Below are 14,729 nucleotides of genomic sequence, written 5' to 3' on the forward strand. Positions count from 1 at the left end.
CAAAACACTGCCACACAGTTTTTAATGAATTGAGTTCTGAGAGCTGAATATAGACTTACTGCAGGGATGTGCAATCTTGATTTGGTTGCCCAAATTTGAATCTGACTTTGTGTTTATTAGACGGTTCTGGACCACGTTGGTCCAGTCTAACGTTCGAGTTTTTTTTATAGTATTTTATTACACTTTTGTGGATCCATTTTTCTTAATCGGAGAGCTTGATTGGACTGAACCACCAAGTGTCGATTGTTTAGAACAATCTAATAATTTCTTGAGCAGAAGAACCAATTTGAAAAGGATGTGTCAGTTTTGGTTTATTCATAACCTGAACTTATAATAACTAATAAGAGACTACTGATGAATTATTAGATGGTGGGGACTAAAAAATTGAATAAAACTGAAACATTTAATTGTGTGACAGGCTTTATCTAGTTGCCTATTTGATATAGAGTATAACTCTTCAAACGGGTGCACCCGTGTTCTTATGATCGACCGGGACCATATAATAATTTCTCGATTCATTTATAAGGTAAAAAAACTCTTTTTAAGTTTTGATCTATTGAAAAAATTATTATGGTTGACAATTCATTTCTCCTGCTGCTTGAGAATTATGAGATGAAAAATTATACTGTTCCTGAAAATATTTTAATATCCATAGCATGAAATTTTAAGTTTAATTTTTCATTTGACCTCGATCGTTAAATTACATGGATCACTGAACTGAGAGAGAGCCTAATGAAATAGTTTCCACCATTTCTCACTTTACTTTAAGTATTTAACCAATGAGATAAATTGAATGGTTAATTTGAATTGAACTCTAAATCATTGAAGGTTTTGTACTATTCAAACCTTTCAATTTACTGAATCCATATGGTGAGGGTAATGCATTTTTTTTTAAAGAAGGCAAGAAGTGTTAAAAGTTATATTAATAGATGCAGAGAATCGAAGCCTGACACTCCAAAATTTATAAGAAACACTAAACCACTAGACCATCGAGGCATTTACAGCGAGGGTAATGTTAGATAACCCATTATAAGATCATAAAAATATTTTTCATTCATATGTTTGCTCTTCTAAAACTAACTTCCAATACATCATCTGGTTCTCACGAACATGAACTTAGCTTAAAGATGGATTAAATTTTGGATGACATTAGGTTCACCATGTTTAGTGGATATGTGTATTAATCAGAGTAGATTAAAAAAAGAAAAGAAAAAAAAAAAAAAGAGAGAGAGAGTATTTATCTAAGTGCTTGAGTGATCATGATTGTAGTTTGGCTTGGAACTTTTTTTTTTTTTTTTTTTAATATGGATTATTATGACTACAACAATAGGATTTTGAAGAGGTTTGGTTCCATTAGCTTTGAGATTAGGGGTTTAGGTTTGGTTTCACTAGCTTTGAGGTTAGGAGTTTTAGGTTTGGTTTCATAAGCTTTGAGGTTAGGAGTTTTACGTTAGGTTTCACTAGCTTTGAGGCTAGGAGTTTTTTGGTTATTTCGTGTAACATAATGTATAAGGGTTCTTTCGGCTTAAAGATATATTTTGGTCCAAAGAAATATCTTTTGTCTATAGGTTTGGGCTTTGGGCCGTCAAGAATTTTGGCGGCCCAAGCCCTTTAAACCTTCCCCTGTATATATTACTTTATACTCTCCAACACAGTCATCTTGAAATTCAGAAAAATGTGTGGAAGTTTGTTAGTGAAGTGTATTTTAGAGAGACTCTGGTCTATATAATGATAGGATATAAGTTCTTGAGACATAAGAGAAATCATAAAATGTAACCCGAAAGTTCAAGCAAATGCATACACTCACAATAGTGTCTCTAAAGGAGCTCGAACACTCAATCTCACACACCCACAATATTGTACCCAACGGAGCCTAAACACTCGACTTTGAGAAAGAGATGTCACACCATCTAGACTAATGCCCATTTGTAAATCCTATGTCTTAAGAAATCATAAAATGTAACCCGAAAGTTCTTGCAGCTTTGCACACCATCCTACAAGAACTCTACACTTATAATTCTTAGCAAGATTTAGAAGAGAAAAAAACTCATCTGAAGTAGATCAAACAAGGTCATATTCTGCTAGTGTAACTTCCAAACTAGTACAGAGATTTTAGGATGTATTTCCCTTGTGCAGCCAGAAAAAACCCTTGCTCATGTTAGGGGTTAGTGGGGAGGGGAGGGTGCAAGGCTCGAACATGGGCTCCCAGACATGGGGAGCAACCCAACCACTCGAGCAACATGGCACTTGTGCTTTAGTCATGCTATCAACACAGTTTAAATTTAGCTATTTCCACCATTTCCTAATAATTAAATATAATCTGCCCATATATTGCAAGTTGTAGCAATCTGTGAATCTATGCACCTAGAAAGGAAGGAATGTAAAGTGGAAATTACAGAAGATGATGAACTGATAGATAGACTATGACATCTGTGTATAGAATACATAATAGTAAAGTCTGTTGGTATGAGAAATATTGCATCATAAAAAGGAGTAAAACATAACCCATGCGCCAAAATTTCATGATCAGTCACAAACTCAAGCAAAACAATTGGAGAAAATCATATTAAAGGACTGATAAAACTTATTCTGAAATCCTAACCCTCTTGTTCAAAAGAATTCAGCCTGCTATATGCAGTTTCAGCAAACAAACAAATGAAGAAGTAACTCTGCAAAATGGATAGTATAAAGCATACCATTTCTCGCTCAGTCTACCTCATTTCGGCTTTTACCATTTGCGAGAAGACTCTATTCATTGAAACACCAGCAAGATCACCCATACTTCCCACACTGAATTGTGTAGTAGATACACTGGTCTCCAAGTGATTGTTTGAGAGCTCACCATTCAGAGGAGGTCTTCCATCATCTCCTTGAAGCTGAAGAGCACTTTCCAAACTCCATAATACGTCTCCCATTGTGGGTCGATCAGCACCACGTTCTGCTAGGCATTTCTCAACTGTCTCTCCGAACTTTCTCAAAGACTCTAGTTTTACTTTACCAACAAGATGAGGGTCTACAATTTTTTCTAACTCTCCTCTTTTCTGCCACTTCATTGCCCATTCCACTAAATTTACCATTTCCCTGGTAAGTGATGGATCAATAACAGGCCTTCCGCAAATGATTTCAAGCAAAACAACTCCAAAGGAGTACACATCTGATTTCTCAGTCAGCTGTTGCCTAATCAAATACTCGGGATCAAGATACCCAAAACTTCCTTTTACTGCAGTACTGACATGCGTCTCATCAATCTCAGGGCCGGTCTTTGAAAGCCCAAAATCAGCAACTTTAGCCATCAGATTCTCATCAAGTAAAATATTTGCTGACTTAACATCACGATGAATAATTGCCTTTGCAGAACCAGTGTGAAGATAATGAAGTCCTCTGGCTGAGCCAATGGAGATCTCTAGCCTTTGCCTCCAACTCAAGCTAGGAAGATTTGAGCCATAGAGATGGTTCTTGAGGGTCCCATTTTCCATGTATTCATAAACTATGATCATCTCATTTTGTTCATCACAGTACCCTACTAAAGATAACAAATGGCGGTGACGGAACTGAGATAACATTTCAATTTCAGTCCGGAACTCGGCAAGACCCTGTCGGGATTGAGAAACTCCCCTTTTCACTGCCACCTTTGTTTCATCCCTCAAAACCCCCTTGTAAACCTTCCCAAAACCACCAACACCAACTACATAACTTTCACTGAAATTATTAGTAGCCTCTTGAATTACCGCAAGAGAGAAGCGGTAACCAATTTTTGAGCTGGAAATCATGGAAGTTCCATTAGAATATTTACTTTCCGTGGTTTGAGCATTCCCTCCTCCATTCATGGCAAAATTGTCTTGCGTTGAATGACCTACATGTACCAGTCTTCTTCTTCTTCTACACAATAGGAAGACGATCAAAGTCAAAATTAAGGCAATGAACAACACCCCAATGGCCAATCCTAAAATCACCCAAACTTTCATCTTGGAGCTTGAAGTTGAGAGCTGGATATGAGGATCCACTGCATCAAGACTGTCCCTTGAATTGCTTATTTTCATGATCTCCAGCCCGTTAAGAATGCCATCTGGGAGAGAAGATTCCAACTCAGAAGGACCCACACTTATATTAATCAGCTGACTGGTGCTTAACCCTGTGACAACATCCTTATAATAGGGAACGCCAAAGATGTTTGATGTTAGATTACTAAGATCAAGATCACTAGCAACAAGCTGGGAGTTCATATAAACATTGAAGGGTTCCAGCTTTGTATCAGAAGAATTCACTATATCACAGAAGTGAAACCGAACCAGATACTCAAAACCAGGATCAACATCAAAAAACCAGGTCACATTGGCAATATTGTCTGCACGTTTATCCAAGTTCAATCTAGTGGCCGTGCCATAGACTTCTGGTGGAGCAATATTCTGAGTAGGCACTCCTGTGTAATTAACAGCTCCAACATTTGATACAAACGCGACAAGAATACTGGGAATTAGATGTGTCTCGTCTGAAACCCAATGTCGCCACAATGTATCATTTTGAGGGGATACTGTACTATTACCCATATTCACCCTTGCAACCGTCTCTAATGCTCGAGTCAAAAGATTCTGGTTTCCACCCGGAGGATCAATGATTTTACCACCACTAGGGATGAGCTCATCGGGGAGATTAAAAACTTCTAAAGCATTTAGGAAGGCAAAAGAATTGGCAGAAGCAACAAAAGTGAGCACTAGACTATTTGAAGTTATGTTCAATGAGTACTCCTTAACAACCGATCCATTCTCCGGTTGGAAATCTCTAAGGAGGGTGAAATTTTGGGCTGAAACAGAGAATTTGGCATTGCTCAAATTGTACTTTTCATCAGCAAAGGGGAAGAAATATAGACGAACCCAATGCCAACCATGTTTCTTGATTGAAAATGTATATTGGGAAGTTCCAGTAAGAATTCGAGCAGTTTGGAACAGAGACGAATCAAAGGTGGATAAGTTGGATTTCGAAATTGTATTGACAGAAACATCATGTAAAGTTGAAAGGATATTGGAGGTAAAGTTATCGGCCACAAAGACACGATCACCCACCCGTGTGTTTTTCGGTGATCCACAGTCTATCAGATAGTTATCTACAGGATCAAATTCTAAGGAAACACATATCGAACACAAGACGGACAATACCCAAATAAGCAATCCATATAACCCAATACCCATCATGACATATATTCAATACAAGAGAATGAAACTAAGATGTGATTGAAACAAAGAACAATTCAAGAGAATAGCTCAAAGCATTCATCATAAACCCAATAAATCAATAACCAATATCAACAACATACACAAGAATGCAAAAGGGTCACCTGTGAGATCACTTGATCATTAAAAGAGAGACACCCAAATTCTACTTCAGACGCCCAAATTGGAAGGAAAGAGAATTTTGTATCATGGAGAGTTCTTCAACACAATTATTGGTCTTGCAAGACCAGCATTTATGGTATTGACAAAGACAATACATGTTTTTTTTTTTTTTAGTTTGGTCGCTGTGTTTTATTTGACAAATTCAAAGACTTTGAGGGACAAAAAGGGTTGGAAAATAGTACAGTAATATTGTAGTCAAATGTTCATATATATATATATATATATATATATATATATTAACGGAAATGTTCATATATATGACAAGATAGATAATTGTGAGGATTGAGGAAGACAGCTGTAATGGAGGGCTCACCATTTGAATGACATAGTCATGTTCGTCATGGTAATAATAACTACGGACAAAGATTTACTCTCTCTCTCTCTCTGTACGTAACGTGCTTTTAGAGAGAGAAGGTTTGTTGCTGCTTCTCTAAGAATATGTGTGACATAAATTAATGAGAGAAATCTACTACTGTCGTTGTCTGATATGGACTCGGGACGCGTTTTCTATAACATGCGCGAATGGTGGGGAGGAGTTATTGTATGCAGGTATGATTGCTGTGGTTTATTTATAGCAGCCAATGGTAAAGGAACACGTGGATTGTCTGATTTATTATTATTTTTTTTTGGCTGAGCGGGGTGGCAATTCGTGTTGACGTGTCGTGTTCGTATCGATACGATTACGACAAGGACACGATTAGGGTTGACACGAATACGACATGATTATTAATCGTATTTAAGACCGTTGACACGAACACAACACGATTATTATACGTGTACACGACATGTATAACCTGTTTAATAAATGGGTTAAGACTTGACAAAATACGAAAAGACACGTTTAAGTTCTTTTTGACACGAATACGATACATTTATTCTACACGTTTTGCTAAATGAGTTATTTTTTACACGAACACGACACATTTATCTGACACGTTTAGTTAATCGGATTAATTGTGTCATAATCGTGTTTATAGGGTCAAACACGAACACGATACGTTTAGTTAGTGGATCAATTCGTGTCGACACGATTAGTTCAAACTCAAATCCGCTTGTCTCATGTCGTGTTAGCGTATCGTGTCAAATATTCCCACCTCCTAGCCTGGGCTAATTTTGGTTTGTGGTGTCCAATTTACCAAGGACAATGCTTAACTACTCACCGGTGAGTAGAGTGAAGTTATTCACCCCTATATGGTCCAATAACAAAATAACACATTATTTTTAATAATTAAATAATACATATCTTTCTATGTTTTCTCAGATCAATTATTGAATAAATCGTATATAGTATTTTTAAGTATGAATTATTTAATTATTAAAGATGATGTGTTATTTTATTATTTGATTATATAAGGATGAGTAGCTTTACCTTACCCATTAATAAGTAGTTAAAGATTATCCATTTACCAAGTATGCTAAAAAGCATGGTCACTAGACGGAGAAATATGACTGGAACGAGTATTCTGAAATTTAAATAGAGAGAGAGGTTCGTTGCTGCTTCTCTAAGAATACGTGTGACATAAATTAATGAGAGAAATCTACTACTGTCATTGTCTGATATGGACTCGGACGCGTTTTCTATAACATGCGCGAATGGTGGGAGGAGTTATTGTATGCAGGTATGATTGCTGTGGTTTATTTATAGCAGCCAATTGTAAAGGAACACGTGGATTGTCTTTTTTTTTTTTTTGGGGGATGGCGGGTGGGGTGGGTGAGCTGATTTTGGTTTGTGGTGTCCAATTTACCAATTACAATTACAATTTGATGCAAGGAAGCTAGAAAGCATGGTCACTAGCGGGAGAAATATGACTGAAACAAGTATTCTGAAATTTAAATATTTTTTTATTTTTATTTTTTGACACGGTTGAGATAGTATAGAGCCGGCAAGAACACATTTTGAATATTTGTAGGATGTGATTTTGTAATTATAATTATAAAAAAATTATAAATTATAAATTATTATAATTTATAATATATTATGAGTTAATTAAAAATAGAAATACAACCAAACCGTACATTAATGTAAAGCTACCACGTATACAAGTCAAAGATCTTCATTGTAGCATTAAGGGACTTTTATGGATTTAAGGAAGCTTCACTATGTAGTCATTTAGCCTAATACAGCCTTTTGTAGTAAGTAGATAGATAAATAAAAAGGCTTGAATATTTCATAGGTGACTTAGGTTTGTATATTATTTTTGCTTTGTGCTTTTGTTTTGATTCGGAATAGAAGTAATGTTTTTGTTTTAGAGTGTGTTTAATATCATTTTAAAGTTTTTTTGGTAACGTATATTTGTTGCAAGATTTTTGGAAGCAGAACCATTAAATCATATTTAATAAAAAGTGTTACAAGTTTAAAAAATTGAATGATTAGTTAAAAATGTTATTTTTTATTTTTATTTTTTTAGCAGTATTTTATTACAGTGTAGAAACAAACAAAAGTATCATTTTTATTATTTCGATTTTGCTCTCAATTTCGAAAGCCCTTTGATATTATTCAAATAGTAGTTAACATTACTAAACATACTTTGTATTTTTGTTTCGTTACAATATATTAGGAAAACTAAAAAATACAAAGCAAAAACATTAGTCAAACAGGTTCTGTATAAACTTCAAATTTTATAACCGATGACATTGTTGATGATTTGGTCCAACTGATATTTTCTCCTTCTAGGAAATTTTATAACCGATGACATGGTTGATGATTTGGTTCAACTAATATTTTCTCCTTCTAGAAAATTGAAAGTTCAAATAGAATAATGCTGTATTTCAAACACTTCATTATGGTATAACTTGACTATTTTTCAAGTGATATCTTTTCATCTTTTACCACGGTTGAAAGTTTATGTTCGAATATAGAATGATAATGTGTGTATACTAGGGGTGGTAAACAGACAGGTAGAATCGAGTTTGGGTATAATCAAATATGGGTTGTGATTTATATTCAATCCGTTTGGGCAGAATCAAAAATGGGTTGGGTCAAAATGGACCGGGTCAACCCATCATGACCCATCAACTCGTTTTAGGAAAAAAAAATGTTATTATTTTGGATAATCTCATTATTATAGTTTTTTATTTTATATGGATAAAAGTTTGTAAAAATATGTATCGAAAATTATAAATCCTCCAATTTATTTTCAAAATTCTTTAAATTTATATTATTTTATTTTATGACTAGACATGCATAAAAATAAGATATATATATATATATATATATATATATATATATATATATATATGAAATTATCTATTAAGCTTTTTATAGGATATATAATTAAATGAATAAATCGGGTATTCCTATATATATAATACACACTGAATATATTGTATATGTGTTGTGGATATAACATGGCACAAAAAAATTTAGAGAGAGAAAGAGGATGATGAGAGAGAATGTCAGAGAGAGAGTGGGGGAGAGAGAGATAGAGAGAGAAATTTGGGATCAAGAATTTTAGAGCGAGTAAAGAAGTGAATTTGAGTCAAATATATGATGTAAAACTATCTCTCTTACATAATTGGTGAAATATGAGTCAAAATGGGTGACTCATATTCAACTCATTTAACCCTTTATAAAAATAGGTTGAATAGAGTCACCCACTTTAAATCATATTTAAAAATAATTCATCAATATCTATTTTTAAAAGGGTGAATATGAACTAATTGATGGGTCATGACCATTTTGCCACCCTAGGTGTACACACACGAACACGTCATTGCGCTACCATGGCTTTGAATATTGAGCTATATCCATAATCTCATTTTACACGAGAAATATGCCATATTTTTTATTTTTTTTCGAAAGCAAAGCAAATATATTTTATTTATAGATACGGTATAAAAGAAGTACAAGGAGATGGCCCACAAGATCGAGCTGGCCATCGAAACTAGCCATGCATACAAACAAGGCCCAAGCCTTGGCCCAAACAAAAGATCCCAAAACAAACTACCATTCAAAAAACCATACATACAAACAAGGCCCATTTTACACGAGCAATGCCCTGTACAAGAAGCACATACCGGCCAGTGTTCATCTGCAAGAAGAATGGTTAATCGCGGATGAAAGAGGACAAGAGGTTCCATTCCTCCATCGGACACGACGCGCAGAAGACACCATCTCCGTCACAGAATGTAGCATTCATGGTGAATAAAACCATCTTTATTTATATGACCAACATATATATATATATATATATATATATATATATATATATATATAAAGGTTTGTTTTTTCAGGAAATGAAGAACCAGATGAAGAAAGTCGAAACTTGAACTTCCCTGCTGCTTAAGCTTTTCCATTAATAATCTGCGGGTGTCACTTTCCCGACCACCTGATCATCATCACATGCTATCAATTTCGATATTCTTGCAGCCAAACTCTGCTTTGCTGCAGGGGAAACACCATGCTTGCCTATGATTGTCTCCAACACTGTTTCCGACAATTGTTTGTTCTCTATCACCGCATTCCCTTCTTCAGGTAAGGAACCATCTTTGGAGAAGGCAATCTGTATATAATATTTACGCAAAGAGAAGCCATAAAAGAAATATATATCAAAGTTATATTCTAGATTTTAAGCAAAAGAGAGAAGCTTAAGCTATTTATAAAGTTGAGTACTAGAACAAAAACTACTGAAATTACATGTAACTCCTTTCTGCTACCAATCACACAGTGTTGCTTCATTTCATGACGATTTGATTTTTTTTTTTTTTAGCATTTAATTCTAACAACAAGCATAGACGAAATGTCATGTACTAAAAGCAAAAACAAAGAAATACGCAGCCTACTTAATTTGTATCTCTCAAAAACAGTTTTCTAGAAATTTATCTGGAAACAATTTTCTGTTTACAAACCAAGCATACCCATGTTATCTATTTTCTTGGTAGATGCTACTCCTCAAAAAAGAGGACGGAATACACATTCATCATTACTAGATCTTATCAATTGCATTTTTGTAAAAATTATTTAATAAAATCTATCATTTAACAAAAGAGAAATAATCAAAGGGTGAAGTCAAATAAGTGAGGGAATTTTTTTCTACTTATAGTCAATGAGCCAAGCGGGGATTGAGTGGAAAGAACAGAGGCACCAGGTGGGAAGTTTTCATCCTTAAAAACCTCGAGCAACTTTTCAGTGGCTTCGCTCTCTGCATCAGTGTAGGTTCCAACTGATTTCCAATACGCGACACAATTTTCAGCCACCTTCTCCGAGTACTGCTTTCCCGTTAATGGCGAGATCATTGACACCTTTGTGAATTTCTCAAAGGGACCTACGGAGAGGTGGCAACAATTATGCTTACGTGTCAACTTAAAGGGTTGGCTTAAGTGGATAAAAAACTTATTCTATCATTAAAAATAATAATAATAAAAATGATATGACCAACAGTCATACTTCTATACACTGCATGCTGTCATATCATTTGAAAACAATAATTCTGACTTCTATTTCCTTTCAATTGTCAAATTAGGACTAGAAGTTAGAAACTATTATGGTTAAATGTTAGTATGATTTTTTGGACTGCTAAAATAAAATTTGTAATTTTTTTTTTTTTTTTTTGGGAAAATTATATTTTGGTGACCAAAATTAAATATAATTGCTATATAGTGATTTTAAAGTCAAGAAAAGGTGAATAGTGACCATTTTGAAACTTAATTGATATTAAGTGACCATTTGATGGTTTATTACCTAAATAGCCTTCTTATAATATATTATTATGTACGTAAACAAATTTACCCTCTACATTAACCTAAATAAATACTTACTTAAATTGACTAACAAAAAGATAACAGATTATTAGGGTGAGTCTCTGAAGAGAAGATTAAGATGGGAGAGAACTGATGATGGATATTATACATCATTTTCTTCAAGATTCTAAGAGACATGACGAGAAAATTGTAAATTTTCTTCTTATTCATTATTTTCAAGGTATAGTTATTATACTTTAGGAGTTGATTTGTCTGAGAGATCTTCCTTAAGATATAAGATTGTAATTTTTAAGAATTTTTAATACTACTTAATTATAGTTCAAGAAATAATGACTATTATTGATTAATTTCATAATTTTACTAACTGTTAAAAGGTGTTTCAAAAGTATGATTTGCCACTGTAAATGTTATGAGCGTTCATATTGGAGAGCCTTGAAAAATAAATAAAGGATGGAAAAGAGATAATGTTGATAAAGAAATTTTAATTTTTTAAATTGGTAAATTATAAACTAAAAAGGAAAATATTAGATGGTTGAGAGCCTTAAAAAATAGATAAAGGGTGAAAAAAAAGATAATATTGGTAAAGAAATCTTAATTTTTTAAATTGGTAAATTATAAACTAAAAAGGAAAAAAAGAAAACGTTGGATTAGAAAGAGAGAATAGGAGGAGGATGAATTTAATAACTTATTATTTATATTGGATGGTAATTTTGTCATCTAAAATTTATTTTTAAAATGTTTATTAAACTTTTAAATGTTTTTGACCAAATTATCCTTAAATGGTCACTTAATATCAATTAAGTTTCAAGATTGGTCAATATTCACCTTTTCTTGACTTTAAGGTCACTATATAATAATTATGTTTAATTTTGGTCACCAAAATATAATTTTTCCTTTTTTTTTAAGCAAGATAATTAAATTGTAACCTTTTTGTCAACAGAAATCCGAATATGTTAATTCTAAACCTAGAAGATTTCAATTGGGATTCTTATTGTTCAATGTCAATAGAGGTGGCAAACGAACGGGTTAAGTCGTAGGATTAAATATGGATGGGTTAAATATGGATTGAGTTTGTGACCTATATTCACTCCTTTATAAGAAGTTAAGTATGGATTGGGTAAAAATGTGCCGAATCAACCCGTCAACCTGTTTTAAGGAGAAATATATATATATATATATATATATATATATATATATATATATATATATATTATTATTATTTTGGACAATCTCATTATTGTTATATAAATGTTAAGTAACATAAATAAAAGAGTAATGATACTTGTACCGATTTATTGCACTGAATATTTTTGATTGATTATTTATACCTAATACATGTAAGTGAAGTGCCCTACTTCTTTATTTATGCGATTTGTTGTAAAATTGACAGATCTATTTCTTTTAATCGGTTATTTTATACATAAATAAAGAAATGGGACCTCCATTTACATGTACTATGTATAAATAACCAATCAGAAACAATCGGTGCAACAAATCGGTGCAAGTATCATTATTCTAAACAAAAATATCAAAAACAAAGAACTTTGAGAGAGATGACAGAATGTAGAGAGAGTTTTCTTTATATCCTTTTGCTTTTTATATAAATCTCGGATACACACTAATATATAAAGAAGTGGTGCAACAAATCAATGCAAGTATCATTACTCTAAAAAAAAAAAAATGTAGTGCAATTAAAGAAAAGTGGAATGCGAATACAACTTAATTATATATATTAATGTGTTCACACCTACAACATTATATATACAATAAACCTATACGCGTAATTCAAACCAGCGTATCAAATTCTCTCAATAGTGGATCTAATTCTATTTCTTCCAAATTTTCATAAATAGCGGACCCCACACCACACACACACACACACATATATATAATAATAATAATTATTATTATTATAGTTTTTTTATTTAGATGGATAAAAGCTTGTAAAAATATGTATGGATAATTGTAAATCTTCTACCTTATTTTGGAAATTCTTTAAATTTATATTATTTTATTTTGTGACTAAACAGGCATAAAGGTAGGATATTATATATATGAAATCATCAATTAAGTTTTTTATAGAATGAAATATAGATGTAAATATAAGTTTTTTCAAACTAGAAGGAGTCCATGATGTAGAGAGAATTTTAGAGAGAAATAGTGGGAGAGAGAAAATTTGGAACCGTGTAATATAATTTTAGAAAGAAAGAGGTGAATTTGAGTTAAATAGAAGTTGTGAAATATATGTCAAAATGAGTTACTCATTTTTATCCATATTATTGTGGAATATGAATATAAACGAGTTGGTTGTTGATGATCTATTTTGATCACCCCTAAAGCTCGGAGATCGAAAGTGCAGCAAAAGCAAGACACGCTGCCAAAAAAATGAATAAGTTACATTTTACTTGTAATTGGGTCAAACGTGAGTTACGTGAGGAAAGGTCATTATAGTAAAGACGACCTGGTTACATACATGTAACGATGTCCCTGAAGAATTCGACGGAATCCGTCAGCACTCTTGCCCTTCCACTTAACAGCGAGGAACGGAATGGCGTTATCTTCCAAGTAAACACCAATGGCAGTGAACTTTACGAACTTGCCTTGGAACTCCAAACCTCTCACCCCTGCGCACATTAGCCAAATTCACCATCAGATCAGTTGAGATTAATCGAATAGAATAGAACAGAACATTGGTTGAAGAAGAAGACTAGAAGAGTATACAGGAGGAGGATGCGTAGTTTAAGAATTAACCTGCGCCACCGAGGAACAAGGTCTTGGCAGTGCCCGGAGGTCTGACCTCCGGCGGGAATTCGTGGATTTCAACCTTCATTCCGGTAACCAACGAGGACGAGGGAGACATGGTTAAGATAAGCTGAGTATGTGTTGGTTTGATAGGGGACCAATTTAATGCTGAAAGTTGGTTGCATTTTTCCAGTTACCAAGAGTTGTCTGCTATTTATAGAGGAGAGAGTGAGCAACTGTCTTTACCACCATCATTTGATCGGTTGAAAACTCAATCAAAAAATATTTACTGTAACAATACTTCTTTCTTATTTTTGTGAAACTATATGATCAAATCGCCCTTTTAATATTACATATTTCTTTTCTTCCTTATTGTCGGTGTATATATATATATATATATATATATATATATTCAGGGAAAAGAAAGTCATAAAAGAGATTATTCGATCCCGGGCCACCCTCTTGAGATGGTAGTTGGCTCCCAACAGGTGAAGTAAGGGTAGGCAATGACAAAGAAAAGATCACAGTAGGGTCACTTGTCAACGGGTGGCCGAGGAAGAGGACTCTAGAGAGTAGATGTGGAATCTAACATGACGTACTTTGTTGGAATCGTGGAGTATTATGGTCACACCAGTTGAAATCCCGGTAACGTAACATCGTGGCGAATAAGCGCATGATAGCGCCCAAGATCTCAAGAAAGAATCTAAAAACATTGGCTGAAAGGAGCTAGTTATCTAAAAACTAAAATACTGTGAATGGATTACAAACCATTCTCATCTCTTTCTTAGTGTTTACACAATAACTAAAATTTAAATTCTTTAATTTTACTCCGACTAAAATTCAATTCTAAAATATTATTTTAATTAAAACTTAAAATGATAAAAACCCAATAAAAAA

General features: G+C 33.5%; 1 protein-coding gene and 1 pseudogene across 1 annotated transcript; both read right to left on the reverse strand.

The window, feature by feature from the left end:
• Positions 1–2,467: 2,467 nt before the first annotated feature.
• Positions 2,468–5,594, reverse strand: LOC132311989 (probable receptor-like protein kinase At5g59700). The gene has a single exon (XM_059810187.1). The coding sequence runs from the start codon at positions 5,187–5,189 to the stop codon at positions 2,712–2,714; it is 2,478 nt and encodes an 825-aa protein (XP_059666170.1). The 5' UTR covers positions 5,190–5,594; the 3' UTR covers positions 2,468–2,711.
• A 4,091-nt stretch (positions 5,595–9,685) lies between these two features.
• LOC132314315 (chalcone--flavanone isomerase-like) lies at positions 9,686–13,950 on the reverse strand (annotated as a pseudogene).
• Positions 13,951–14,729: the final 779 nt, after the last annotated feature.

The sequence above is a fragment of the Cornus florida genome, unplaced genomic scaffold (assembly GCF_030987335.1).
Source record: "Cornus florida cultivar Cherokee Brave unplaced genomic scaffold, ASM3098733v1 CherokeeBrave_3.0.0_Hap2_Chr06, whole genome shotgun sequence".
Taxonomy (NCBI): domain Eukaryota; kingdom Viridiplantae; phylum Streptophyta; class Magnoliopsida; order Cornales; family Cornaceae; genus Cornus; species Cornus florida.

What these genes read in the sequence shown, in the direction of transcription:
- LOC132311989 (XM_059810187.1), bottom strand. Translation starts at nt 5,189, where the DNA reads ATGATGGGTATTGGGTTATATGGATTGCTTATTTGGGTATTGTCCGTC.